This window comes from Pristiophorus japonicus, chromosome 3 (genome assembly GCF_044704955.1).
Source record: "Pristiophorus japonicus isolate sPriJap1 chromosome 3, sPriJap1.hap1, whole genome shotgun sequence".
Lineage (NCBI taxonomy): Eukaryota > Metazoa > Chordata > Chondrichthyes > Pristiophoridae > Pristiophorus > Pristiophorus japonicus.
Window position 1 is genome coordinate 193,527,475 of NC_091979.1, and position 27,139 is coordinate 193,554,613.

A 27,139-nucleotide genomic window follows, 5' to 3' on the forward strand; every position below is an offset into this window, starting at 1 on the left:
CCCCCCCGTCGCGCCGGCCCCCCCCCGTTCTCAGGCCTTCCCCCCCCATTCTCTCCTTCATCCCCCCCATTCCCTCCTTCCTCCCCCCCTATTCTCTCCTTCCCCCAACCCCCCATTCTCTCCTTAACCACCCCCCCATTCTCTCCTTCCCCCACCCCCCCCAATCTCTCTTCCCTCACCCCCCATTCTCTCTTCCCCCACCCCCCATTCTCTCTTCCCCCACCCCCCCCATCCCCCCCATTCTCTCTTCCACCCACCCCCCCATTCTCTCTTCCCCCCCATTCTCTCTTCCCCCCCATTCTCTCTTCCCCCCCATTCTTTCTTCCCCCCCCATTCTTTCTTCCCCCCCATTCTCTCTTCCCCCCCCATTCTCTCTTCCCCCCCCATTCTCTCTTCCCCCCATTCTCTCTTCCCCCCCATTCTCTCTTCCCCCCCATTCTCTCTTCCCCCCCCATTCTCTCTTCCCCCCCATTCTCTCTTCCCCCCCATTCTCTCTTCCCCCCCCATTCTCTCTTCCCCCCCCCCATTCTCTCTTCCCCCCCCCCATTCTCTCTTCCCCCCCCATTCTCTCTTCCCCCCCCCCATTCTCTCTTCCCCCCCCCATTCTCTCTTCCCCCCCCCATTCTCTCTTCCCCCCCCATTCTCTCTTCCCCCCCCATTCTCTCTTCCCCCCCCCCCCATTCTCTCTTCCCCCCCATTCTCTCTTTCCCCCCCCCCATTCTCTCTTCCCCCCCCCCATTCTCTCTTCCCCCCATTCTCTCTTCCCCCCCCATTCTCTCTTCCCCCCCCATTCTCTCTTCCCCCCCCATTCTCTCTTCCCCCCCCATTCTCTCTTCCCCCCCCATTCTCTCTTCCCCCCCCATTCTCTCTTCCCCCCCCATTCTCTCTTCCCCCCCCATTCTCTCTTCCCCCCCCATTCTCTCTTCCCCCCCCATTCTCTCTTCCCCCCCCATTCTCTCTTCCCCCCCCATTCTCTCTTCCCCCCCCATTCTCTCTTCCCCCCCCATTCTCTCTTCCCCCCCCATTCTCTCTTCCCCCCCATTCTCTCTTCCCCCCCATTCTCTCTTCCCCCCCCATTCTCTCTTCCCCCCCATTCTCTCTCCCCCCCCCATTCTCTCTTCCCCCCCCCCCATTCTCTCTTCCCCCCCCCCATTCTCTCTTCCCCCCCCCCATTCTCTCTTCCCCCCCCCATTCTCTCTTCCCCCCCCCATTCTCTCTTCCCCCCCCCATTCTCTCTCCCCCCCCCCATTCTCTCTTCCCCCCCCCCCCATTCTCTCTTTGCCCACCCCCCATTCTCTCTCCCCCTCCCCCACCCCCACCCCCATTCTCTCCCCTCCTTCCCGTTCTCTTCCCCTTTCTTCCGAGCTCTTCCCCAGCTTAAACTTGCAAAACAGGTGTAAGTGACTGGACACGGCCCCTTTTGAAAAAAGAAATCTGTTTTTAAAATGAAACTCTTTTAACTCACTAGAACTGGAGCAAACTTTAAATGCCGAAAATTTCAATTTCTTAGGTGCTCCATTCTAAACTAGTTGCTCCAAAAAAATAGGAGCAACTCAGGCCGAAACTTAATTGAGCTTGTGAGTGGTCATAGTAGCATTGACAGTTTTATTAGTGCATTAGTCAACAATAAAAGCCATGAACAATTTTGATCTGGAAGCAAATTCAAGAAAAATTCTCACTCCAAGTAATTTTTAATTCCAGGAAGCTAACATTGTAAAACCGCATTGTGCTCATGACCTTCATTTTTATATTTTCATTTACCTAACAGTTCAAAGTGGTATTTTGCCCACCGATATGGTTAATGCAATTGACTGCTTTTTGGGAAGTTTTGAAACAGCTTTCTGTTATGTGATGACAATTACCCATTGATTGAAATATTTACAAATTTTATCCAGTATTAGACTTAAGGATTCCTTTCTCTTTGCTTTGCTCCCAAATCTTTCGGATGAGATGTTAAACTGAGGGCTTCTCTGACCCCTCAGGTGTATGTAAAAGATCCCGTGCACTATTTGAAGCAAAACAGGGGAGTTCTCCCTGATGTCTTGGCCAATATTTATCCCTCGATGAACATCATTAAACAAATTATTTGGTTATTGCTACAATGCTGTTTGTGGGACCTTGCTGTGCGCAAATTGGCTGCCGCATTTCCTACATTACAACGGTGACTACGATAAACATACTTAATTGGCTGTAAAGCTGTTTGGGATGTCCTGAGGTCATGGAAGTCGCTATATAAATGCAAGTCTTTCTTTTATTTTAGTGCTTATAAAAGTCATTGCTAACCCCCTTTAAGTACCAGTCTTATCATACCCCCGCTTAAACTTCTTAATCTCTTTGCTCCCTTTCTATAACTTTTATAATTATTTCCTTCAGTATTACCCCTCTCCCCATCTTTTTAAAAAATGTGTTTATGGGATGTGGGCATTGCTGGCAAGGCCAGAATTTATTGCCCATCTCTAATTGTCCTTGAGAGGTGGTGATGAGCCACCTTCTTCAACCACTGCAGCCCATATGGTGAAGGTACTCCCTCAGCGCTGTTAGGGAGGGAGTTCTAGGTTTTTGACCCAGCGACGATGAAGGAACTTCCAAGTCAGGATGGTGTGCAAGTTGGAGAGGAACTTGCAGGTGATGGTGTTCCCTGTCCTTCTAGTTGGTAGAGATCATGAGTTTGGGAAGTGCTGCCGAAGAATCCTTGGCGAGTTGCTGCAGTGCATCTTATAGATGGTACACACTGCAGCCACAGTGCGTTGGTGGTGGAGGGAGTGAATGTTTGAGGGGTGGATGCAGTGCCAATCAGGCGGGCTGTTTTGTCCTGGATGGTATCAAGCTTCTTGAGTGTTGTTGGAGCTGCACTCATCCAGGCAAGTGGAGAGTATTCCATTACACTCCTGACTTGGCCTTGTAGATGGTGAAAAGTCTTTGGGGAGTCAGGAGGTGAAACACTTGCTGCAGAATTCCCAGCTTCTGACCTGCTCTTGTAGCCACAGTATTTGTGGCTGGTCCTGTTAAGTTTCTGGCCAATGGTGACCCCCAGGATATTGATGGTGGGCGATTTGACGATGATAATGCTGTTGAAAGTCAAGGGGTGGTGGTTAGACTCTTGCTTGTTGGAGATAATCATTGCCTGGCACTTGTATGCCATGAATGTTACTTGCCACTTATCATCCCAAGCCTGAATGTTGTCCAGGTCTTGCTGCATGCGGGAATGGACTGCTTCATTATTTGAGGCAGTGTGAAGTTATCAGCGAACATCCCCACTTGTGACCTTATAATGGAGGGAAGGTCATTAATGAAGCAGCTGAAGATGGTTGGGCCTAGGACACTGTCCTGAAGAACTCCTGCAACGATGTCCTGGGGCTGAGATGATTGACCTCCAACAACCACAACATCTTCATTTGTGCTAGGTATGACTCCAGCCAGTGGAGAGTTTTCCCTCTGATTCCCATTGACTTCAGTTTTATTAGGGTTCCTTGATGCCAGACTCCGTCAAATGCTGCCTTGATGTTTAGGGCAGTCACTTTCACCTCACCTCTGGGTTTCAGCTCTTTTGTCCATGTTTGGACCAAGGCTGTAATGAGGACGGGAACCGTGTGGTCCTGGTAGAACCCAAACTGAGCATCGGTGAGGAGGTTATTGGTGAGTAAGTGCCGCTTGATAGTACTGTTGATGGCACCTTCCAATACTTTGCTGATGATTAAGAATAGACTGATGGGGCGGTAATTGTATGGATTGGATTTGTCTTGTTTTTGTGGACAGAACATACTTGGGCAGTTTTCCACATTGCCGGGTAGATGCCAGTATAGTAGCTGTACTGGAACAGCTTGGCTAGAAGCGTGGGTAAAAACATAGAAACATAGAAAATAGATGCAGGAGTAGGCCATTCGACCCTTCGAGCCTGTACCGCCATTCAACAAGATCATGGCTGATCACCCACCCCAGCACCTCCCCCCTCCCCCCGACCCCCCCCAGCCGCAAGGACCACATCCAACTCCCTCCCGAACATATCCAATGAACTGGTATCAACAACTCTCCGCGGCAGGGAACCCCACAGGCCAACAACTCCCCGAGTGAAGAAGTCTCTCCCAATCCCAGCCCCAAACAGCCCACCCCCCCATCCCCCGGCTCCGGACCCACCCAACACCAGGAACACTTCCCCTGCACCCAACCCGCCCCGTCCCGTCAGAATCCTTCCCAAATGCCGACCACCCCCGGATGTCGAGCCCCCAGCCCCGGCCACCCGGGAGCCACGCCCCCGCGACGCCAACCACACCACATCCACCAACCGCCATCTGCGCAGTCAACCCGTCCACCCCACTCTGAACACTCCCCGCACCGAGGCACAGAGCCCCCAGGCCCGCCCCTCCAACACACTTCAACCCCCCAGACCTCCGCTGCAATGTGGTCCCTCCCTTCCCCCGCCCTGGGTTTCTCCGCCCCCCCCCCCCACCTCCACCACTCTCCCCTTCATCCCCCGCCCCCGTCTTCCCTCAACTTCCCTCAGCCTCCCCGCACGGGCTCCCATCTTGGGGGCGGTAACCTTCTGGGGCAGGGAATTTTAGCCCCCAGCGTGGAAGTCCTGCTCCCGCCACAGAATTGGCCTTACCACCCCTCAATGGAAGCAGAGTGCAATTTCCCACACTCCACTTCCTTTGGGGGCAGTTACCGGGGCACGACTGGATGCTCATGTGACAGTTTGAACTGGTGCTCTCAACTCTCCCGTCCTGTGACAGTTTGAACTGGTGCTCTCCACTCTCCCGTCCTGTGACAGTTGGAACTGGTGCTCTCCACTCTCCCGTCCTGTGACAGTTTGAACTGGTGCTCTCCACTCTCCCGTCCTGTGACAGTTTGAACTGGTGCTCTACACTCTCCCGTCCTGTGACAGTTTGAACTGGTGCTCTGCACTCTCTGTCCTGTGACAGTGGGAACTGGTGCTCTCCACTCTCCCGTCCTGTGACAGTTGGAACTGGTGCTCTCCACTCTCCCGTCCTGTGACAGTTTGAACTGGTGCTCTCCACTCTCCCGTCCTGTGACAGTTGGAACTGGTGCTCTCCACTCTCCCGTCCTGTGACAGTGGGAACTGGTGCACTCCACTCTCTGTCCTGTGACAGTTTGAACTGGTGCTCTCCACTCTCCCGTCCTGTGACAGTTGGAACTGGTGCTCTCCACTCTCCCGTCCTGTGACAGTTGGAACTGGTGCTCTCCATGCTCCTCTGGGTAGTTCTGGATTTGGTAAGATTTGGATCGCAGGTCACCGAAAAGGGTCTTGGGAGTTATAGGCCATTACCCAAAAAGGACCTTGGGAGTCATAGGCCATTTTATTAAGGAGTGGTAGTTCAAATATAGTCAAATACAGGTGTGACAGCCAAAATCCGGACACCGAGCCGATCCGTGGCGGGGTCGTCCAGAAACCGGAAAATATTCCGAAATCCAGATTCCCCCAGCCTCGGCCGCCCGACCTCTCCCCCTTGACCTCCTCCGGCAGCCCGACCAACCCTGACCTCCGGCTGCCCAACCGACCTACCCCGGCCCGGGGCCTTGACCTTCGGCGGCCCAACCGACACCCCCCCCACCCCCCCACCCCACCGACCTCCCTCTGCCCAGGCAAAGACATTCCGGATATTTCCAGATTATGGAACGGCCTCGCTGCAACTCATGATCAGAATAGATATAGTAGATGTACGACCATGACATGCAGCTGGTATCGGCCCAGATCGAACAGACGGCTGGTGTGCGCGAACAGCTAAAAAGCTCTTTAGATATATATCTCTTATTCTCGGGTAGAAGATGGACAGGACTATCTAACCTGTAAGGGCTCTTCCCAAACCAAGGTGCCCAATGGTACTTTGAGTTCTTTGCCTCAACTCGCCGATGAAAATCCTCCTCCGTCCCATGTTTGGACGTGTTTTTGATCTTTTGTTTGGACCTCTGGTTATCTTCTCTTGGACAGTTTGTTTATCTCGAGGCTCCTTGCTCGACCTCTTATCAAGGCCTGTTTCTGCATTATGCCCTTGTAACTCCGCTCTCTCTACAACTCCTTATCTGACATGACTGGAATCCTCTGTGTCATCAACTTAGGCAAGCAAGGGAACCTATATTTTATTGTAAGCCAATCCACGATTTCTTACAGCACAAGTTTTCAGCATTTTAGCCGGGTTGTTGTCAGGGCCCATAGCCTTTGCTGTATCCAGTGCGCTCAGCTGTTTCTTGATATCACATGGAGTGAATCAAGTTGGCTCAAGACTGGCTTCTGTGATGGTGGGGACCTCAGGAGGAGGCCAATATGGATCATCCACTCGGCACTTCTTACTGAAGAAGGTTGCAAATGCTTCAGCCTTGTCTTTTGTACACACATGCTGGGCTCTATCTTTATTGAGGAAGGGGATATTCAGGGAGCCTCTTCCTCCCGTTAGTTGTTTAATGGTCCACCATCATTCACGACTGCCATTTAAAAAAAAAGTCACATTTTGCATTAAACTTTGTTTATCACTGGAACCTATGTTTGATATCCCCCTTAATACTCTATTAGAATGTATTGAAGAAACATTACATCAGTTGTTTTTCAGGTTGGTTCAATATAGTATCAGTGTCTTTATAGGTATTCATTTGGAGTTTTGGGTGTGTGAAATATCGGGCAGCTAAGTTGTTGACTTGTCATGTTGTGTCGGAGCCCAGTGTGATTACAGGAGTTGCAGCAAGATCCCAATCGAGGTGCAAGACTTGGCCACATGCTGTGTTCCACACACATGGGTAACAGTCTTGTTGCTGACATAGTAACTTACTGTTCCCTGTTGTTCAAGGGTTTTGTTAGCCCCTAGCTGCTTGTCATTGAACACTGGCATTTCCACAGTTTATGTGGAAGTGATGGTTAGAACCTTTTGCTATCTGTTTAGTTTCCTGTTTTTGTTAAGCTAAGAAGAAACACAATCATTCCTAAGCTATTGCTGTACTTTTGCTTCCAATTGATTTTGATGAGTTGGGGTTCATTCAGCTTCTTTTCATAATTGTGTGTGGGGGAAGGGAAGACTGAGGCAAGCTCCTCTGTGATGTGACCGAAACCTTTTGGTCACGACAGAATGGATTTTCCAGCTTTTTGACTATGATGACACCATGTAGATTGGAAGATATTTTTATCAAATGTGGCTGGAGATAAATTAATCCTTTGAGTGACGAATAGGAATTCATGCTAATTGATTGACTTTCTGGGCGTACTGCAGTTCTGTGGCAGTGCTGGCTTTGTATTATCTCTTTTAAAGGAAAGATAGTAGTAAAATAACAACTTGCATTTATATAGCCCCTTTAACGTAATAAAATATCCCAAGGTGCATCACAGAAGCATTATCCGAGTCACATAAGGAGATAGTAGTACAGGTTGTTCAGAGGTAGGTCTTGAGGAGTGTCTTAAAGGAGGAGTGAGAGGTGGAAAGGTTCAGGGAGAGCATTCCAGAGCTTAGGGCCTTGACGATTGAAGGCACGCCCACCAATGGTGGGGTGAAGGAAACTGGGGACGCGCAAGAGGCCAGAATTGACGCACAGTTTTAACTGTTCTATCTGTTTGTTTTAGTTTATAATCAAATGTTTTATCATAGCTATCCCCCCATTCTCAGAAATTATTGCAATTTCAGCTTTCATTCACCAAATGCTGATTTAATTCTTGATTTGGAGTCTAGCCAGTGAAAATGGCATATTTTAATCTATTTGAATTGCTAAACTATCCTGTGACATAAAAAGTTTATTATTATTGAAATAAAACTATACTATCTAATTCCCTTGTTTGTATTACTGATTGTACAACATCCACAAATATTGCACTGTAAACAGCAGAGGAACAGCCTTAAGTCTACCAGCTGGTTCAGCATTGTCCAGAACAGCATGGTGGCAGCACAGAGTTTCTTAGAACTCCGAGCTCTTTTTGGAAAAGTTTATCTGACTAGTGAATGTAAATTATTCAGTTGACGACCAAAACCAGGTAACAACTTGTTAAGGAATAAATAAACAATGGAGCAGAGAGGAGCGGAAATTGTGCTTTTAAAAAGTCTAATCACTTTTATAAAATAAATTGTCCATAACGACACAAACGATGAGATTTTGAGCAACATTGAGGTGAATTCTTTGTACGCAGCGAGTTATGATGATCTGGAGTTCACTGCCAGGGTGGCGGCAGCAGATTCAGTAGTAACTTTCAAAAGGGAATTGGATATAGGCTTGAAAAGGAAAAATTTGCAGGGCTTATGGAGAAAGAGCAAAGGAGTGGAACCAATTGGATAGCTCAAAGTGACACAGGCACGATGAGGATGGGCTGAATGGGTCTCCATCTGTGCAGTAAGATTCTACAATTGTCTATATACTGGGAATGATGCTACATGCCAGAGGGTTGAAAGGCCAGCAGTTAAGTTACCACCAGAATTGAATGACGGTACAATAGGATGGTTTAGTATAAATTACCATCAGTATAAATTAATTATCCTGCTAAACTCTTGAAGTTCCTTTTAATAAACATTGGATCACAGTTTTTAAAATCTCCTTCACTCCAGACAGATTTATTTTATTGTGCATCAGCAGTCAGTGTTTCTGAATGGGGAGCAGATGAAAAAGAATGCAAATTAACATGAAGTTAAAAGCTTATTGGATATCTGTCTGAGGAGGAGTTTTCTCTCCCTCTTAAAAATAAAAATTGTGTGAAGACTTTTACCCATTGTCGTGATGACAATTACCCATCGATTGAAATACAGGTAGTACAAATTAGTTGAGTATTGCTTCTTTACATAGGAACATAAGAAATAGAAGCAGGATTAGGCCATTTGGCCCATCGAGCCTGCTCCACCATTCAATAAGATCATGGCTGATCTGATCATGGACTCAGTTCCACTTCCCTGCCCACTCCCCATAACCCTTATCGCTCAAAAATCTGTCCATCTCTGCCTTAAATATATTCAAAGACCCAGACTCCACAGCTCTCTGGGGCATAGATTTACAAGAGAAGAAATTCCTCCTCATCTCAGTTTTAAATGGGCAGCCCCTTATTCTGAGACTATGTCCCCCTAGTTTAGTTTCCCCTATGTGGAAATATCCCCTCTGCTTCCACCTTGTCGAGCCTCCTCATATCTTTAATAAGATCACTAATGTGTATAGGCCCAACCTACTCAACCTATCTTCATAAATCAACTCCCTCAACTCCGGAATCAACCGAGTGAACCTTCTCTGAACAGCCTCCAATGCAAATATATCCTTCCTTAAATACGGAGACCAAAACTATACGCAGTTCTCTAGGTGTAGTCTCACCAATACCCTGTACAGTTGTAGCAGGACTTCTCTGCTTTTATACTCTCTCCCCCTTGCAATAAAGGCCAACATTCCATTTGCCTTCCTGATTACTTGCTGTTGCTGCATACTAACTTTGTGTTTCATATACAAGGACCCCCAGGTCCCTCTGTGCTGCAGCACTTTGCAATTTTTCTCCATTTAAATTATAATTTGCTTTTCCATTTTTTTCTGCCAAAGTGGATAACCTCACATTTTCCCACATTATACTCCATCTGCCAAATTTTTGCCCACTCACTTAGCCTGTCTATATCCTTCTGCAGATTTTTTGTGTCCTCCTCACAACTTGCTTTCCCACCCATCTTTGTATCATCAGTACATTTGGCTACATTACACTCGGTCCATTCATTCAAGTCATTAATATAGATTGTAAATAGTTGAGGACCCAGCACCAATCCCTGTGGCACCCCACTAGTTACTGTTTGCGAACCGGAAAATGACCCATCTATTCCGACTCTCTGTTTTCTGTTAGTTAGCCAATCCTCTATTCATGCTAATATATTACCCCCAACCCCGTGAACTTATATCTTGTGCAGTAACCTTTTATGTGGCACCTTATCAAATGCCTTCTGGAATCCAAATACACCACATCCACTGGTTCCCCCTTGTCCACCTTGCTCGTTACATCCTCAAAAGAACTCCAGCGAATTTGTCAAACACGATTTTCCTTTCATAAAACCAAAGAATTATGCTTTTTCAAATGTCCCACCACTGCTTCCTTAATAATGGACTCTAGCATTTTCCCAACAACAGATAGGGGCATTACATTTGAGGTTTACCAATTCGCTGGGACCGCCCCCGAAATCCAGGGAATTTTGGTAGATTACAACCAATGCATCCACTATCTCTGCGGCCACCTCTTTTAAGACCCTAAGATGTAAGCCATCAAGTCCAGGTGACTTGTCCGCCTTTAGTCCCATTATTTTACCGAGTACTACTTCATTAGTGATAGTTCCTCCCTCCCTATAGCCCCTCGATTATCCATTATTGAGATGATTTTAGTGTCTTCTACCATGAAGACCGATACAAAATATTTGTTCAACATCTTTGCAATTTCCCTGTTCTCCATTATTAATTCCCCAGTCTCATCCTCTGAGACCAACATTTATTTTAGCCACTCTTCTTTTTTATGTACCTGGAGAAACTCTTACTATCTTTTTATATTTTCTGCTAGTTTACTCATAATCTATCTTCCCTCTTTTTTTTTTAGTCGTTCTTTGCTGGCTTTTCAAAGTTTCCCAATCCTCTGGCCTCCCATTCATCTTGGCCACATTGTATGTCCTTGTTTTCAATTTGATAGTTTCCCTTATTTCCTTAGTTAGCCATGGATGGTTATCCCTTCTCTTACAGTCTTTCCTTCTCATTGGGATATTTATGTTGCGGGTTATGGAATATCTCCTTAAATGTCTGCCACTGCTCATCAACCGGTATATACTTTAATCTATTTTCCCAGTTCACTTTAGCCAACTCTGCCTTCATACCTTTGTAGTCTCCTTTGTTTAAGCTTAGGACCCTGGTTTGAGAACCAACTTTCTCTCTCTCCAACTGGATTTGAAATTCAACCATGTTATGGTCACTCATTCCTGGAGGATCCTTTACTTATGAGATCATTTATTAATCCTGTCTCATTACACTCTAACAAATCCAAGATAGCCTGCTCCACGGTTGGTTCCGCAACGTACTGTTCAAGGAAACTATCCCGGATACACACTGAACTCTTCCTCAAGGTTACCCTGGACAATTTGCTTTGTCCAATCAATATGGAGGTTAAAATCACCCATGATTATTGCTGTTCCTTTATTACAAGCCTCCATTATTTCTTGATTTATACTCTGTCCTACAGAGTAGCCAAGGTTTTAGACTCCCCACCAGTGACTTTTTCCCCTTATTATTCTTTATGTCCACCCAAACTGATTCAACATCTTGATCCTCTGCGCCAATATCGTTTCTCACTAATGCAGTGATCCCATCCTTTATTAACAGAGCTACCCCACCTCCTTTTCCTTTCAGTCCTTCTGAATTGCCAATGTCGAATTTAGTGAGACAAGTACTTCGCCATGGGGCTGGCCACTGTACGATTCTTCCAGCCCTTAATGGAGTTGTACAGTTACTACTTGTTGAACAGCAGAGTGACACCAGGCATCTATTCACATGTGACACCACATCCAAAGTTGCAAGTCCAAACAACTCGTAATATTTCCGAGAGCTTGAGTCTGTGTAAAGTAAACAGAGTCTCCCAGTAACTAGCGAGGTTGAAATAAAACTGAGAAATCGCATATGTATCAAATTCTTTCTAAGACCTTTTGTGGATTTAATGGAAAATAAAGTATCGGAAGTGTGGGTTTGGTGCCAGATCTGGCATTTTTATCCCCGTGTGTGACACTCGATAAATTAATGTGGTTCGAGTATGTGCAGCAATTGTTTGAATGAAAAAAAACGTGAATTCATGCTTTGCTTGTATATTTTTTTTCTGATTACAGAAGGACCCAGACTATCTTAAGCTGTGGCTGGAGAGCTTTGTTGCAACATATGAAAAGTTTCTTGATGTTGATTTTGAAAAACCTCCCACAAGGTATGTTAAGCAAGTTTCAAGTAAAAAGTTTAATCCTATTGAACTTGGGGAAGCATGTGATACTTAAACAGGAACTTTGCAGAGTGTTGCTAGATTGGATTGAATGGAAAAGTCTGTGATTTACTAATTAATTTTGATGGGTGTAATAATGTTGTCAGACCCTCAGTGCCAAACTGTAGGAATCTTTATAGATTGATGTTTGTTGGTTTTAGGTAGGGGCAATTCAATGAGATGGTAGACGAGAGTGGGTAGCATGAAATGGAACATCAGATGCCCATGACCTGCAGCATGAGGCAGTGATCACTGGGAATGTAGGGACTCTGCAGTTTGATCTGGCTAGGGTCAGCTCTTCGCTAGCTTAGAAAGTTTTCATGGAATATTTCCTAATAGCTCAAGTTAGCTAAACCTTTACTGAGAATGGCTTTATACGAACATCCGAAATTGATGGGCAGGAAAAGACCAGATGGTCCATCAAGCCTGCCCCACACCAGGTTAGCTGGCGCATTGCGGCTAAGCACTTCCTTCCCCACCCCTCACATCACTGCCCCAGGAGCCATATAGTCTACTAGGAGAGGGGGGGAAAAGAGAGAAAAACACACGGGCTGAAGGGAAAAATATTCTGGAAGATTCATAGAAACATAGAAAATAGGAATAGGCCATTGGGCCCTTCGAGCCTGCACCGCTGTTCAATATCAACACCATATTCCCGCTTTCACCCCATACCCCTTGGTATTTTTTGTCTAGAAATCTATTGTCCACTTAAATATATTCAGTGACTTGGCCTCCATAGAATTCTGTGGCAGAGAATTCCACAGGTTCACCACCCTCCGAGTCCTAAATTTCCTACTCCGTATCCTGAGACTATGACCCCTTGTGCTAGACTTCTGAGCCAGGAGAAACGTCCAGCTCCGTCAGAATTTTATACGTTTCAATGAGATCCCCCCTCATTCTTCTAAACTCTAGTGAATACAGGCCAAGTCGACCCAATCTCTCCTCATACAACAGTCCTGCCATCCCAGGAATCAGTCCAGTTGAACCTTCGCTACACTCCCTCGATGGCAAGTATATCCTTTCTTAGGTAAGGAGACCAAAACTGCGCGCACTATCCAGGAGTAGTCTCACCAAGGCCCTGTATAACTGCAGTAAGACATCTTGTACTCAAATCCTCTTGCAATGAAGGCCAACATACCACTTACCTTTCTAACTGCTTGCTGCATCTGCATGTTTGCTTTCAATGACTGATGTACAAGACACCCAGATCCTTTTGTACATCGACATTTCCCAAGCTATCACCATAATACTTTATCTTTGTTTTTCCTACCAAAGTGGATAACTTCACATTTATCCATGTTATACTGCATCTGCCATGTGTTTGCCCATTCACTCAACCGATCTAAATCGCCTTGCAGCGTCTTTGCATCCTCCTCACAACCCCACCTAATTTTGCTGGGGCCCAAGCACTGATCCCTGTGGCACCCCACTAGTCACTGCCCGCCACCCCGAAAATGACCTGTTTATTCCGACTCTGTTTCCTGTCAGTTAACTAATTTTCAATGCATTCAATTCAGTTACATCCTCAAAAAAACTCCAGTAGGTTTGTCAATATGATTTTCCTTCATTAATCTATGTTGACTTTGTCTAATTCCATTGATATTATCTAAGTGTGCTGTTATCACATCCTTTATAATAGACTCGAGCATTTTCCCTACTACTGATAGGTCTGTATTTCCCTATTTTCTCTCTCCCTCCTTTTTTAAATAGTGATGTTACATTTGCCACCCTCCAATCTGCAGGAACTATTCCATAATCTATAGAATTTTGGAAAATGACAACCAATGCATCCACTATTTCCATGGCTACCTCTTTTCGTACTCTGGGATGCAGATTATCAGGCCCTGGGGGTTTATTGGTTTTCAGTCCCTTTAGTTTCTCCAGCACTATTTTCTTACTAATAATCATTTCTTTTAATTCCTCTGGCTCACTAGACCTTTGGTTGCCTAGCATTTCTGGGACGTTATTTGTGTCCTCTTCCGTGAAGACAGAACCAAAGTATTTATTTAATTGTTCTACCATTTCCTTGTTCCCCATTATAATTTCTCCCATTTCTGACTGTAAAGGGCCTACATTTGTCTTTAATTTTCTTTTTAAGTACTTGTAGAAACGTTTGCTGTCTGTTTTTATGTACCTTGCAAGTTCACTCTCATACTCTCTTTTTTCCCCTCTTAATCAATCTCTTGGTCCTTTTTTTGCTGAATTCTAAACTGCTCCCAATCCTCAGGCTTGTTACTTTTTCTGTCAACTTTGTATGACTCCTCTTTGGATCTAATACTATCCTTAATTTCTATTGTTAGCCATGGTTAGGCCACTATTCCTGTTAAGTTTTTGCACCTGAAAGGAATGTATAACTGTTGCAATTCATGCATTCGTTCCTTAAATGTTTGCCATTGCTTATCCACCGTTATGCCTTTTAATGAATCTTTCCAATGTATCATAGCCAGTTCATTCCTCATACCTTCGTAGTTTCCTTTGTTTAGATTTCGGACCCTAGTTTCGGATTGGACTACTTCACTTTCTATCTTAATAAAGAATTCAATCATGTTATGGTCACTCTTCCCTAAAGGACCCTGCACAACAAGACTGTTAATTAACCCCTTCTCATTACACAATACCCAATCTAGGATAGCCTGTTCCCTAGTAGGCTCCTCAACATACTGGTCTAAAAAACCATCTCGTACACACTCCAGCAATTCATCTGCCACAGTATTATTACTAATTTGGTTTGGCCAGTTTATATGTAGATTAAAGTCACCTACGATTACTGTAGTATCCTTGTTACATGCATCTCTAATTTCCTGTTTGATGCCGTCCCGACATTGCCACTAATGTTTGGAGGCCTATAGACAACTCCCTCCAATGTTTTCTGTCCCTTAACTCCACCCAGACTGATTCTGCATCTTGATTTTCTGAGCCAATATCCTTTCTCAATATTAGTCTGATTTCATCCTTTACTAACAACATCACACCACCCCCTTTTCCTTTTTGCTTGTCCCTCCTAAATAAATATCGAATATCCTTGGATATTCAGTTCCCAACTCTGGTCATCCTGCAACCATGTCTCCGTAATTGCAACTATATCGTATCCATTTACATCTATTTGCGCTGTTAATTCGTCTACCTTATTACAGATGCTTCGTGCATTCAGATAACAGTGCTTTTAGATTTGTCTTTAACATTATTAGACATCGGAACTTTATTTTGCACTATAGCCCTATTTATCTTAGCTATTTTTTCTTACCTGGACCCTATTTGTTAGTGCACTCTTGTTTATATGCTCTGTCCCTTACTGACAATCTGGTTATCCTTACCACAGATCACTTTCCTGCATTGCTTCCTTTTCTTTTCTCTTTAGCATTCTAGATTTCTCTCCACTGGGACCCACCCCTCCTTATTTAATTTAAATCCCTGTCTACCTCCCTAGTTATTCGATTCGCTAGAACTCTGGTCCCAGCCTCGTTCAGAGTTCAGGTGTAATCCGTCCCCACAGAACAGCTCTCTCTTTCCAGTGCCCCACGAATCAAAACCCACTTCTCCCACACCAACCTCTGAGCCACACAATCATCTCCCTGATTCTATTGACCCTATGCCAATTTGCTTGTGGCTCAGGTAATAATGCAGAGATTGTTACCCTTTGTGGTTCTGCTTTTCAATTTAGTCCCTAGCTGCTCAAACTCTCTCAGCAGAACCTCTTTCATAGTCCTACCTATGTCATTGGTACCTACGTGAACCACTGCAACTAGATCCTCCCCCTCCCACTCCAAGTTCTTCTCCAGCCCGGAGGAGATGTCCTTTACCCTGGCACCAGGTAGGCAACACAGCCTTCGGGACTACGCTCTTGGCTGCAGAGAACCCTATCTATCCCCCTAACTATACTGTCCCCTACTACAACCACCTTCCTCTTTACTCCCCCCACTTGAATGGCTTTCTGCACCACGGTGCTTTGGTCAGTCTGCTTGTCCACCCCGCAGTCTGCACACAAGGGTTGCAAGAACCTCAAATCTATTGGGCAAGTGCAGGGACTGAGGCTCCTGCAAATACTACCTCCTGGATCCCCGTACCTGCTTCACTCGCAGTCACACCCTCCTGTCCCTGACCACGTGTCAATTCTAAAGTATTTAATCTAGAGGGTGTGGTTGCCTCCTGGAGCAAAAGGTCCATGTAACTTTCTCCCTCCCTGATGTCTCGCAGTGTCTGCAGCTCAGACTCCAGCTCTTCAACTCGGAGCGAAAGTTCATCGAGCCGCAGACACTTACCACAGATGTAGTCGCCCCGGACCAAAACGTCCAGAAGCTCCCACATATTGCAGCAGCAACACATCTCCTGTTTTCCCATTATTTAATAGTTTAGTGTTAATCAAAGTATTTACCTTATATAGTTTATTAAATTAGTTAAACAAATACATTTTTGTTTTTAGAATTTAGTTATATGCTATATGTTAATTTAAAAGAGAAACTTACCCCTCAATCACTACCAGTTATTTACCTGCCTTATCTGCGATGTCACACAGCAGAGTTCTCCCCACCCGGAACCGTGCGAACTCCTGGGAGAGGCAAAAAACCAGATAAAAAACCCAGGCCAATTGGGGAAAAAAATCTGGGAAAATTCCTCTCCGCCCCTACCAGGCGATCGGAACTAGTCCAGGAGATCACACTGGCCGTCTGCTGTGGCTTTGATCCCCACACTCGGGCCTCAGTCTACTCCCGCTCAGGTACACGGCCACTCTGCAGAAAAAGTTAGGAAAAACAAGGCAAAGCCACACCTCCTGCCCCCACTTCACCGAACTCTCCCACTTACCAAACACTCAGGTTTCCCACTCTGAGCTGCTGCCTCTGTTTTTAAACTGCTCGTGGCTCAGATGAGTCACCACTAGTCAGTTGTTTAAAGAACCGGTTTTAACTAGTTTTAACTAACTGGCTAATTACTGGAGAGCTAGCTAGTTTGTCTCTGCTTAAGCCTGAAAGAATCCTAAATATTTAACTGTTAATCTTTCTTAGAAGCTACTAGCAATTGCCACCATCCTCCAACTGGTTTAAAAGAGATTAACCCTTAAAACTCTCCCACTTACCAAACTCTCAGATTTCCCACTCTGAGCTGCTGCACTCCGTGCTACCACACACAGGAGAGGGAAACCTGTCTAGGAGATCACGCGGACCAGGTGTTATCTATAAAGATACTTACCTTTCACATGCTGCGATCTCTGCCTCAGTCAAGAACCGCTCCAGTTCCCTCTTGAAGGCATGTAGAGAATCAGCATCCACTACACCAGCTGGCTCATTACTCCCGGAAAAGAAGAACCGCCTAATATTTTATAAAATTAACTATTTTAATTCATTGGCTTCTAATTATCTGGATAATGGAGGGGATCCCCATTGGAACCAATGGAATTTAGCAGATAATTAAGAATGTCGTGTTTTACATTGGCCTGACTGTTGTAACACATAGGAGTAAACTTCAAAAACTAAAACAGAATGATTGATAAGCATTGGAATCCAGAATTTAAGAATATTATCATCGTTCGTGTGTACAAATATTTTTTTTAAATAACGGGATTAATCTTTTGATCTTTGTACCAACAGACAAAATGCAAATATTTAATCTGAGAGCCCATTTCAGCTTTTGGAATTTAATATAAGAACATAAGAATTAGGAACAGGAGTAGGCCATCTAGCCCCTCGAGCCTGCTCCGCCATTCAATAAAATCATGGCTGATCTGGCCGTGGACTCAGCTCCACTTACCCGCCCGCTCCCCATAACCCTTAATTCCCTTATTGGTTAAAAATCTATCTATCTGTGACTTGAATACATTGCATGAGCTAGGCTCAACTGCTTCCTTGGGCAGTGAATTCCAGAGATTCACAACCCTCTGGGAGAAGAAATTCCTTCTTTATGATTTATGAGCTCAGCACTTGTAAATGGGCAGATAATTCATCTTCAGCGAATGGTTACTTACCTGACCGCTGTCAGCCCCAAACACTGCTGGCCTGACTCAGAGAATAATTGATCGGAATAATGATAGCAGGAATTGTTATTTCACCATGGCCCAGTTGGAAAAGATCTGTGTCATTGTGCAGAAGTGTGATGGAGAAGAGTGTGGTGAAGAAGAGCATGATGACCAGTTGTTGAAAGGGAGAATAGCTCATCAGGATTTGAGTATGGTTCCTATACTTAATCACATTCCTGCTGGGGGGTGTGAGTGGGAGGTGATTTTGTTGCGTCACGATCTATCCACCCATTAGTGTCAGTAGCAATTTGTCAAATCATTTTTTTCAAAGAATCATCACAGAAAGCGGCCATTTGGGCCATCTTGCATGTGCCGGCTTTTTGAAAGAGCTATCCAAGTAGTGCCACACCACTGCTCTTTCCCCATAGCCCTGCAAACTTTACTAATATATCCAATTCCCTTTTGAAAGTTACTGTTGAATCTGCTTCCACCACCTTTTTAGACAGTGCATTCCAGATCATCATAACTCGCTGTGTTAATAAAAAAAACATTCTCCATCTCCCCTGTTGTGTATGAATAAAGAGTCTGACCAGATACTGTGAGCTCAAAGTAAAGTGTGACCTTAGTCTTTTATTACAGGTCTCAAGGAGGCCTCACAGACTGGAGAGGCACTCTGAAGTACAGGTGCTCCCAAGGGACTCTGGGATCCCTTGGGACCAGGGAATGAGCCCTCTAGTGGTTACACAAGGTACTTATAGGTTTATATATATATAGCAACACTTTCCCCCCCCACCCCCGCTGCCAAAGTCAATAGTGTAACTATTTACAAGGTGAATCGATCTGGGGCCTTTCTATGATTGATCGTCTTGGTTTAATTGCTTGGTGTAAATGCTGGTTTTGGTGAGTCGTTTGTTGGGCCCTCGCTGGGCTGCTGTGCAGCTGGGCTTGCTGGACTGCCTGGTGTGATGAGTCCTGCTGGGCTGCTGTGGGTGATGGGTTCTGCTTCACGGTTAACCGCTGTATTGGTTGCCACTGGTGTGTGTGTTGGGGGGTCAAAAAAGGTAGGGTCTAATGTGGGTTGCTCTGGATAGTCTGTGAATCTGAGTTTGATTTGGTCCAAGTGTTTCCTGTAGATGAGTCCATTTGAAAGTTTGACCCGAAACACCCTACTCCCCTCTTTGGCCACAACAGTACCGGGAAGTCACTTGGGACCTTGTCCATAGTTCAACACAAATACAGGATCATTAATTTCAATTTTGTGTAACACATTTGCGCTATCATGATATGTACTTTGTTGAAGCCGCCTGCTCTCTACCTGTTCGTGTAGATCAGGGTGGACTAACGAGAACCTTGTCATGAGTGCTCTTTTCATGAGCAGCTCAGCGGGTGTAATCTCAGTGAGTGAGTGGGGTCTCGTGCGGTAGCTAAGCAGGACTCGGGATAGGCGAGTCTGCAGCGAGCCTTCAGTTACCCTCTTCAAGCTCTGCATGATTGTTTGCACTGCTCTCTCTGCCTGACCATTGGATGCTGGTTTGAACGGGGCAGATGTAACATGGTTGATCCCATTGTGGGTCATGAACTCTTTGAACTCAGCACTGGTGAAACATGGCCCGTTGTCGCTCACAAGGACATCAGGCAGGCCGCGCATGGCAAACATGGCCCGCAGGCTTTCAGTGGTGGCAGCGGACGTGCTTGCTGACATTATCTCACTTTCAATCCATTTGGAGTATGCATCTACAACCACTAGGAACATTTTACCCAAAAACGGGCCTGCATAGTCGACATGAATTCTTGACCATGGTTTGGAGGGCCAAGACCATAAAAGTAGTGGCGCCTCCCTGGGTGCATTGCTTAACTGTAAACATGTGTTACATTTGTGCACGCAGGACTCTTAAGTCCGCATCGATACCGGGCCACCAGACGTGGGATCTGGCTGTCGCTTTCATCATTACAATGCCTGGGTGTGTACTGTGGAGATCACTAATGAAAGTGTCCCTGCCCTGTTTGGGTACCACTACCCGATTACCCCACAGAAGGCAGTCTGCCTCTATAGACATTTCATCTTTGCGCAGCTGGTACAGCTTTATCTTTTCCTGCATTTCTAATGGGACACTGGACCAGCTCCCGTGAAGCGCACAGTTTTTTTACGAAGGACAGTAAGGGGTCCTGGCTCGTCCAGGTTCTAATCTGTCAGGCGGTAACGGGTGATTGCTCACTCTCGAATACTTCCATTACCATGACTAAATCTGCGGGCTGTGCCATTTCCACCCCCGTGGTGAGCAATGGCAGCCTACTGAGAGCATCGGCACAGGTTTCTGTGCCTGGCCTGTGACGGATGGCGTAGTTGTATGCAGACAACTCTGGATGCATTCATATTTATCCCCTTACTTTCAGAAAAGAGGGATATCGGTGGCTTATGGTCAGTTTCCAATTCAAATTTGAGCCCAAACAGATATTGATGCATTTTCTTTGCTCCATAAACACACGCTAACGCTTCTTTTTCAATCATGCTGTTGGCCCTCTCCGCCTTAGACAGACTTCTGGATGCAATTTTACCTGATTCATTAGCTTGTTGCAATACACACACGACACCGTATGATGACGCATCACATGCTAGTTCCAAATGCATACAACACACGCAATTTTTTCAGCATAACAGTTTTCCAGCTTTTACAAAGGCATTTTCTCGGCTTTTACTCCATACCCATTCGTCTCCTTTATGCAGTAAAGCGTGTAGTGGTTCTAACCTGAGACCCGGTAAGAAGTTACCAAAGTAGTTCAGGAGTCCTAGTAACGACCGCAGCTCCGTCACATTCTGTGGCCTCGGTGCGTTCTCGATTGCCTCCGTCTTAGAATCGGTGGGCCTGATACCGTCCGCCGCGATTCTTCTCCCCAGGAACTCCACTTCAGGCGCCAGGAAAACGCACTTCGAGCGTTTTAACCTGAGCCCCTCGCGGTTGAACTGACTAAGAACCTCCTACCGGTTCTGCAGATGCTCGACTGTGTCTCGACCTGTAACCAAGATGTTGTCCTGGAAGACCACGATGCGTGGGATCGACTTCAGTAAGCTTTCCATGTCTCTCTGGAATATCGCTGCGCCTGATCGAATCCCAAATGGGCATCTGTTGTAAATGAAGAGATCTTTGTGCGTGCTGATGCAGGTGAGGCCCTTCGATGATTCCTCCAGCTCCTGCGTCATGTAGGCCGAGGTCAAGTCCAGCTTCGTGAACGCCTTTCCTCCCGCCAGCGTCGCAAAAAGGTCGTCTGCCTTTGGTAGTGGGTATTGATCCTGCAGGGAAAAACGATTTGATAGTTACTTTGTAATCACCACAGATTCTGACGGTGCCGTCTCCCTTCAGGACTGGAACAATCGGACTGGCCCAGTCACTGAATTCGATTGGCGAAATGATGCCCTCTCGTTGCAGTCGGTCCAGCTTGATCGGTATTGCTCTCGCCTTGTGATGGATGGGTCGCGCCCCCCGGAATTAGTGGATCTGCACTTTTGCTCCTTGGAATTTCCCGATGCCTGATTCGAACAGCGAGGGGAACTTGTTTAAGACCTGGGCACACGAAGTGTTGTCGACGGACGAGAGCGCTCGGACGTTGTCCCAGTTCCAGCGTATCTTTCCCAGCCAGCTCCTGCCGAGCAGCGTGGGATCATCGCCCGGTACCACCCAGAGTGATAACTTGTGCACCGCTCCATCATAGGAGACCTTTACAGTAGCACTGCCGATTACGGGGATCAATTCCTCTGTGTAAGTTCTCAGTTTAGTGCGAATGGGAGTCAGGACTGGCCTTGAGACCTTGCAGCTCCATAATTTATCGAAAGTCTTTTTGCTCATAATGGACTGGCTCGCGCCCGTGTCCGGTTCCATTGACACCGGGAGTCCATTTAATTCAACCTTCAGCATTATCGGGGGACACTTGTGGTAAATGTGTGCATCCCATATACTTCTGCCTCCTTGGCCTGAGGCTCTGGTTCGTCATGATCTGCCGTGGATCTGTCCTCCTCTGCAACATGGTGGTTTGCAGGATTAGCAGGGTTTGCAGCTCACCTGCACATATGTTGGAGATGTCCCATTGTTCCACAGCCCTTGCAAAGGTATCCTTTGAAGCAGCATGAATGGAAACGATCATCATCCCCACAGCGCCAACAAGGTGTTAATGGCCTTGCATTCATCACCCTTGATGTTGGACTTTGAGACATCTGCGGACGTGCAGCTGCAGGCATATGAGGCTTGCCCTGTATGTTGCGATTCGAAAACAGCATTACTTTGTTCACAGTACTTGTAGCAGCACTCCTGTGCTGAGAGATTTGCTTGGTATTGTCACTGGTGGCAATGAACGCCTGGGCTATTGCTATGGCTTTACTCAAGGTTGGGGTCTCTGCAGTCAAAAGTTTGCGAAGTATCACTTCATGGCCAATGCCAAGTACAAAGAAGTCCCTGAGCATGTGCTCCAAATTCGCAATGTCCTGCAAGGCGACTTAGCTCGGTGACCTAGCTCACCACTTCCTGGCCTTCAGACCTTTTGTAGGTGTAGAACCGGTACCTCGCTATCAGAAACCTTTCCTTCGGGTTCAGATGCTCCAGGACCAGTGTGCACAAATCATTGTACGATTTCTCTGTGGGTTTCGCTGGAGCAAGCATATTTTTCATGAGGCCATACGTTGGTGCCCTGCAAACGGTGAGGTGAATCGCCCTTCATTTGGCAGTGTTCGCTTCTCCTTCCAGCTTGTTGGCCATGAAGTATTGGTCGAGTCGCTCCACGAAGGTTTCCCAATTATCTCCCTCCGAAAATCTCTCCAGGATGCCTACTGTTCTCTGCATCGTTGGGTTCGTCATCTGTATCTTGTCGCCAGTTGTTATGTATGAATAAAGAGTCTGACCAGATACTTTGAGCCCAAAGTAAAGTGTGACCGTAGTCTTTTATTACAGGTCTCCAGAGTGCATCTCCAGCCTGTGAGGCCTCCTTAAGTACAGGTGCTCCCAAGGGACTGTGGGATCCCTTGGGACTCCAGGGGGATGTGCCATCTGGTGGTTACACAAGGTTTACATATATAACATCACCCAGGTTCTTTTGGTCACTTCTGTCTGGTTTCTTCTATCTTTTATTACTCACCAGAGAGGTTTGACGAACTGCGTATGCTTTTGGGCCTCTTGTAATGTGGTTCTTCAGAAAACTGTTAGCAGGTGTTTGAGAATGTCCTGAATGACTGCCCTCTAACATAGTTTTGCCTCACTACCAGTAGAGGAATGAGGAGCTCAGCCCAGTGTCCGTATAAGTGAGAAATTACAGGGACAAACCCACTTTGTGAAAAAGCATATGAATGCCTGAGAATTTTCACTTGGGATAGAGATTATACAGCAAGGTATTTTTAGCAATAAAACAGAAAATGCTGTAAATACTCAGCAGGTCAGGCAGCATCTGTGGAAAGAGAAACAGAGGTAACGTTTCAGGTCATTGACTTGTCGCCAGAACTGAAAAAAGCTAGCGATGTAACTAGTTTTAAGCAAGTACAGAAGAGGGGAAGGGGAGGAACTAACACAAGGGAAGGTCTGTGATAGGGTGGAATGTAGGAGAGATTAAATAACACAAGGGATGATGGTGCAAGGCAAAATGAGATGGTAATGGGACAAGTAAAGAAACAAAAGATGGGTCTAGAGGAGGTGTAAATGGGAATATCAGAATCATCAGCTACAGCTGCCGATTGTAAAAATGGGGGCAGAGGTTATGACCTGAAATTGTTGAACTCCGTCTGAAAGGCTGTAAAGTGCCTAACCGAAGGATGAGGTGCAAATCCTAGAGCTTCCTTTGAGCTTCATTGACCTTGGCCTCCTACACTATTCCAGAGTGGGGTGAGTATTAAAATGACAGGTAACTGGAAGCTTGGGGTCACATTGTGAACTGAACAGAAGTGTTCCGCAAAGCGATCACCCAATCGGCGTTTGGTCTCCCAATGTACAGAAGACCGCGTTGTGAGCAGCGAATAGAGTATACTAAATTCAGAGACGTACAAGTAAATGAAGGAGTGTTTGGGGCCCTAGTGGGAAGGGAAGAGGTAAAAGAGCAGGTGTTGTATCTCCTGCGTTTACATGGGAAGGTGCTGTGGGAAGGGGAGTGAGTGTTGGGGTGATACAGGAATGGATCAGGGTGTCGTGGAGGGGATGGTCCTTTCAGAACGCTGAGAGGAGAGCGGAGATGGAGATGTGTTTGGTGGGATCACGCTGGAGGTGGCGGAAAGGGTGGAGGATGACCCATTGAATGTGGAGGCTGGGGGATGGAAGGTGCGAACAAGGGGAACCCTATTTTGGTTCTGGGAGGGAGGGAAAGGGGTAAAGCAGAAGTGCATGAAATGGAACAGATACGGTCGAGGGCCCTGTCAACCACAGTGGAGGGGAATCCTCAGTTGCAGAAAAAGGAAGACCTATTGGAAGCATTATTATGGAAGGGCCATCAACAGAACAGCTGCGGCAGAGACGGAGAAACTGGTAAGAATGGAATAGAGTTCTTTACAGGATGCAGTTTGGGATGAAGTGTACTCCGGAGGTAGCTGTGGGAGTCACTGGGCTTTTTGTGGATATTGATCGATAGCTTATCCCCAGAAATGGAGACCGAGGTTGAGGAAAGGAAAGGAAGAGTCAGAGATGGACCATGTGAAGGCGAGGGAAGAGTGGAATTGGAAGCAAATTTTCCAGTTCGAGACAAGAGCAGAAAACAGCACTGATGCTTCATTTATAAATACAGATATTTTTAGTAGTCTGTTTAGTTAGGTAGTTTCAAACAATGTAAATATTAATTTTGCTCACATACTTTGACAAATGGATTGGGGACTGGTTCTGTAACATCACTGCAAAAAACACTCAGCCAGAAACAAAAAATGTCGTCCCTTCTTGCAGTTTCAGAGAGCTGTTATTTTCAGTCGACTAGCAAAGCTGCTCAGCATTTTTCTCTCTTTTCCCCCCTCCTCCCCCCCTGCCCCTGTTCTGTCTGAACTCAGTATAAACAGTATCCAATTGGCAACTAAAAAAGATGCTGATCCCCACTGACTCCAGAACCGCTTGCTGGCAGAATCTGTGTCGACATCAATGGAGGTACCTTTGCCAGTGATTCGAATCAAAATACTGGGTTTCCATGGGACTGCCAGATGAAAAAAGTCTTAAATAACATGGGTATAACAGGTGAAGAGGAAGTATTTTTACAGTGAAAATATTCCGCACCTTCATATGGGCTCAAGGTTCGGGTGGAATTGCTCCAATTTCTTTGGATCAACTAGTTTAGTTTGGAGTATCTTAAAAATTGCAATTCTCGACATTTAGTTTGCTCCAGTTCTAGTGAGTTAGTTTAATTTTGTTTTAGTTCAGTTATTTTTTTCCAAAAGGGGATGTGTCCAGCCACTTAGGCCTGTTTTGGAACTTTGCACTGCTAAAAGTTACTCCAAACTAACTTAGAATGGAGTAAGTGTTCACTTTGGTAAGTTCTGAAAATCCTTACCTAGAGTTAAGTTTAGTGCAGGCACATCCAGAGATGAGGGGTGGGAAGCATTAAACACAAAGGACTAAAGCATTAAACACATCACTTAAAATGACCTAAAACCTCTTGCGATTATATTTTGCCTTATATCTGCTGAGTAAGGAAAGTTGTTTCTCTTTTTCTAAATAAACAAGTGTAGGCTCCCAGCTGAGGCAGACACATCAACACCTAATTGTGGCTAAGTTGATCCTTTGGAAATAATCATACCCCATTAGTCCAACCTACTTGAATAACTCACCTCGGACTAGATTATCTCTCATTTGTAAAAACTAACTGGCATTAACGTGCCTCTGTCAGGGACTGACTGTTAGAGTAACGTGGTGTAACCCACCCTAACCTACCACTGTCTCCCACATCCCCAACAGCACTTTTTTTTTCCCCCCGCCCCCCCCCCCACCACCTCCCAACCCTTCGCTCTGTGTGTCCCTCCTCATTCCTACACCCCCAACACCATTCTTTCCCCCCCGCCCCCCCCCCCCACCCCCAACTCAAACCCTCGCAGCCAGCAGCAGGACCGATCTGTGCGTCTCAGATACTGTAGGGCAATCAGTCGCTGGCTTCCACTGCAGCAGGAGAGATCTCCGAGCCACGACATGCCACACCAGCACGCCCCTCGGTCATGGCTAGGTGCGGGAGGCAGGCATGACTGAAGGGATGAGGGACGTCTATCTTTTACGGGTGTTCCTAAATGTGGTGATATGATAATGGACCATGATTCAGTTTTAATGTTAAGTAATAAACTTTATTGAAACGTTTGCAATGTACTTTACTTTAGTGCAATAATAAAAGCATTCTTGTCATAATTCATTTTCAATGTATAATATATTTCATTGAAATCTTTACAATGTACTTTACTTCAGTGCAATAAAATCATTCTTGTATCAAAATTTAATTTGATACGACTCTTTCCGATCACTTAAACTCCAAATACTTATAAAGTTTTAAAGTTACAAAACTTAGTAAACAATTTCAATTTGTGAACAAGATCACTGAAAAACCTTAAGATAACTTTTAACGCAGTAAATTTAAACAACTTATTAAATGTGAGAACATTTACACTTTAAGATCACTTAAAAACTCTAAGATCACATATATACTTGTAAAGTTACAAAACTTAGTAAATAATTTCAATTTGAAAACAGTTACAACAGTGGCATCAACAACTACTACATCAACAGTGGCATCAACAACTACTACATCAACACCAGCAGCAAAGAAAGGCTGCACCCAGCTCTCGTCCACACCTCGGTGCATGTGCACTGCCTCATGGGGGGTGGGGGGGGGTGGGTGCGTAGGAGAAGAGAGGGGGCGGCGGGAAGGGGGGGGTCCCAGTTTGGGTCTCTACAGAGGCTGATACCGGGATTGCAGTGGGAGTGACATTTGATTGGCTGGGATGTGTGCCCTTATTGCAGCAGCTAACTGCCTGATGGCCTCTGCTAGTGTTTGTGCTGCTCCTGAGATTTCCGCATTCAGTTCACGTGGCATAACTGCTATTTGTCCAGTCAGTGCGTTAACGCATCACCGACCCCTCTGATGGTGCCCTCGAGTGAACAGATAAGGCCATTGCTCTCCACACCCAATGCAATAACCTCAAGCGCATCTGTTGAACGCTGCATCTCAGGAGAGCCTATTCGGATTCTCCTTCCTCTCGCCCCGGCTCTGCCTCGCGGCACCCCTCTAGTGCAAGGCGCAGGGTGGGACAGTGGGGCCCTGGGTGT

At 45.9% G+C, this 27,139-nt stretch overlaps 1 protein-coding gene across 6 annotated transcripts in view; it reads left to right on the top strand.

Annotated features, from left to right (window-relative positions):
- The window catches only part of nbeal1 (neurobeachin-like 1), a 503,417-nt gene that overhangs the window by 106,765 nt on the left and 369,513 nt on the right, over positions 1-27,139 (top strand). For all 6 annotated transcript variants that reach the window (XR_011592710.1, XM_070876167.1, XM_070876168.1 and 3 more), the window contains exon 2: positions 11,799-11,890. Coding sequence is in view for 5 of the 6 variants with exons in the window: in XM_070876167.1 (XP_070732268.1) it covers positions 11,799-11,890 (92 nt within the window). In the remaining variant the exon portion in view is untranslated. The remainder of the gene's footprint in view (positions 1-11,798; positions 11,891-27,139) is intronic.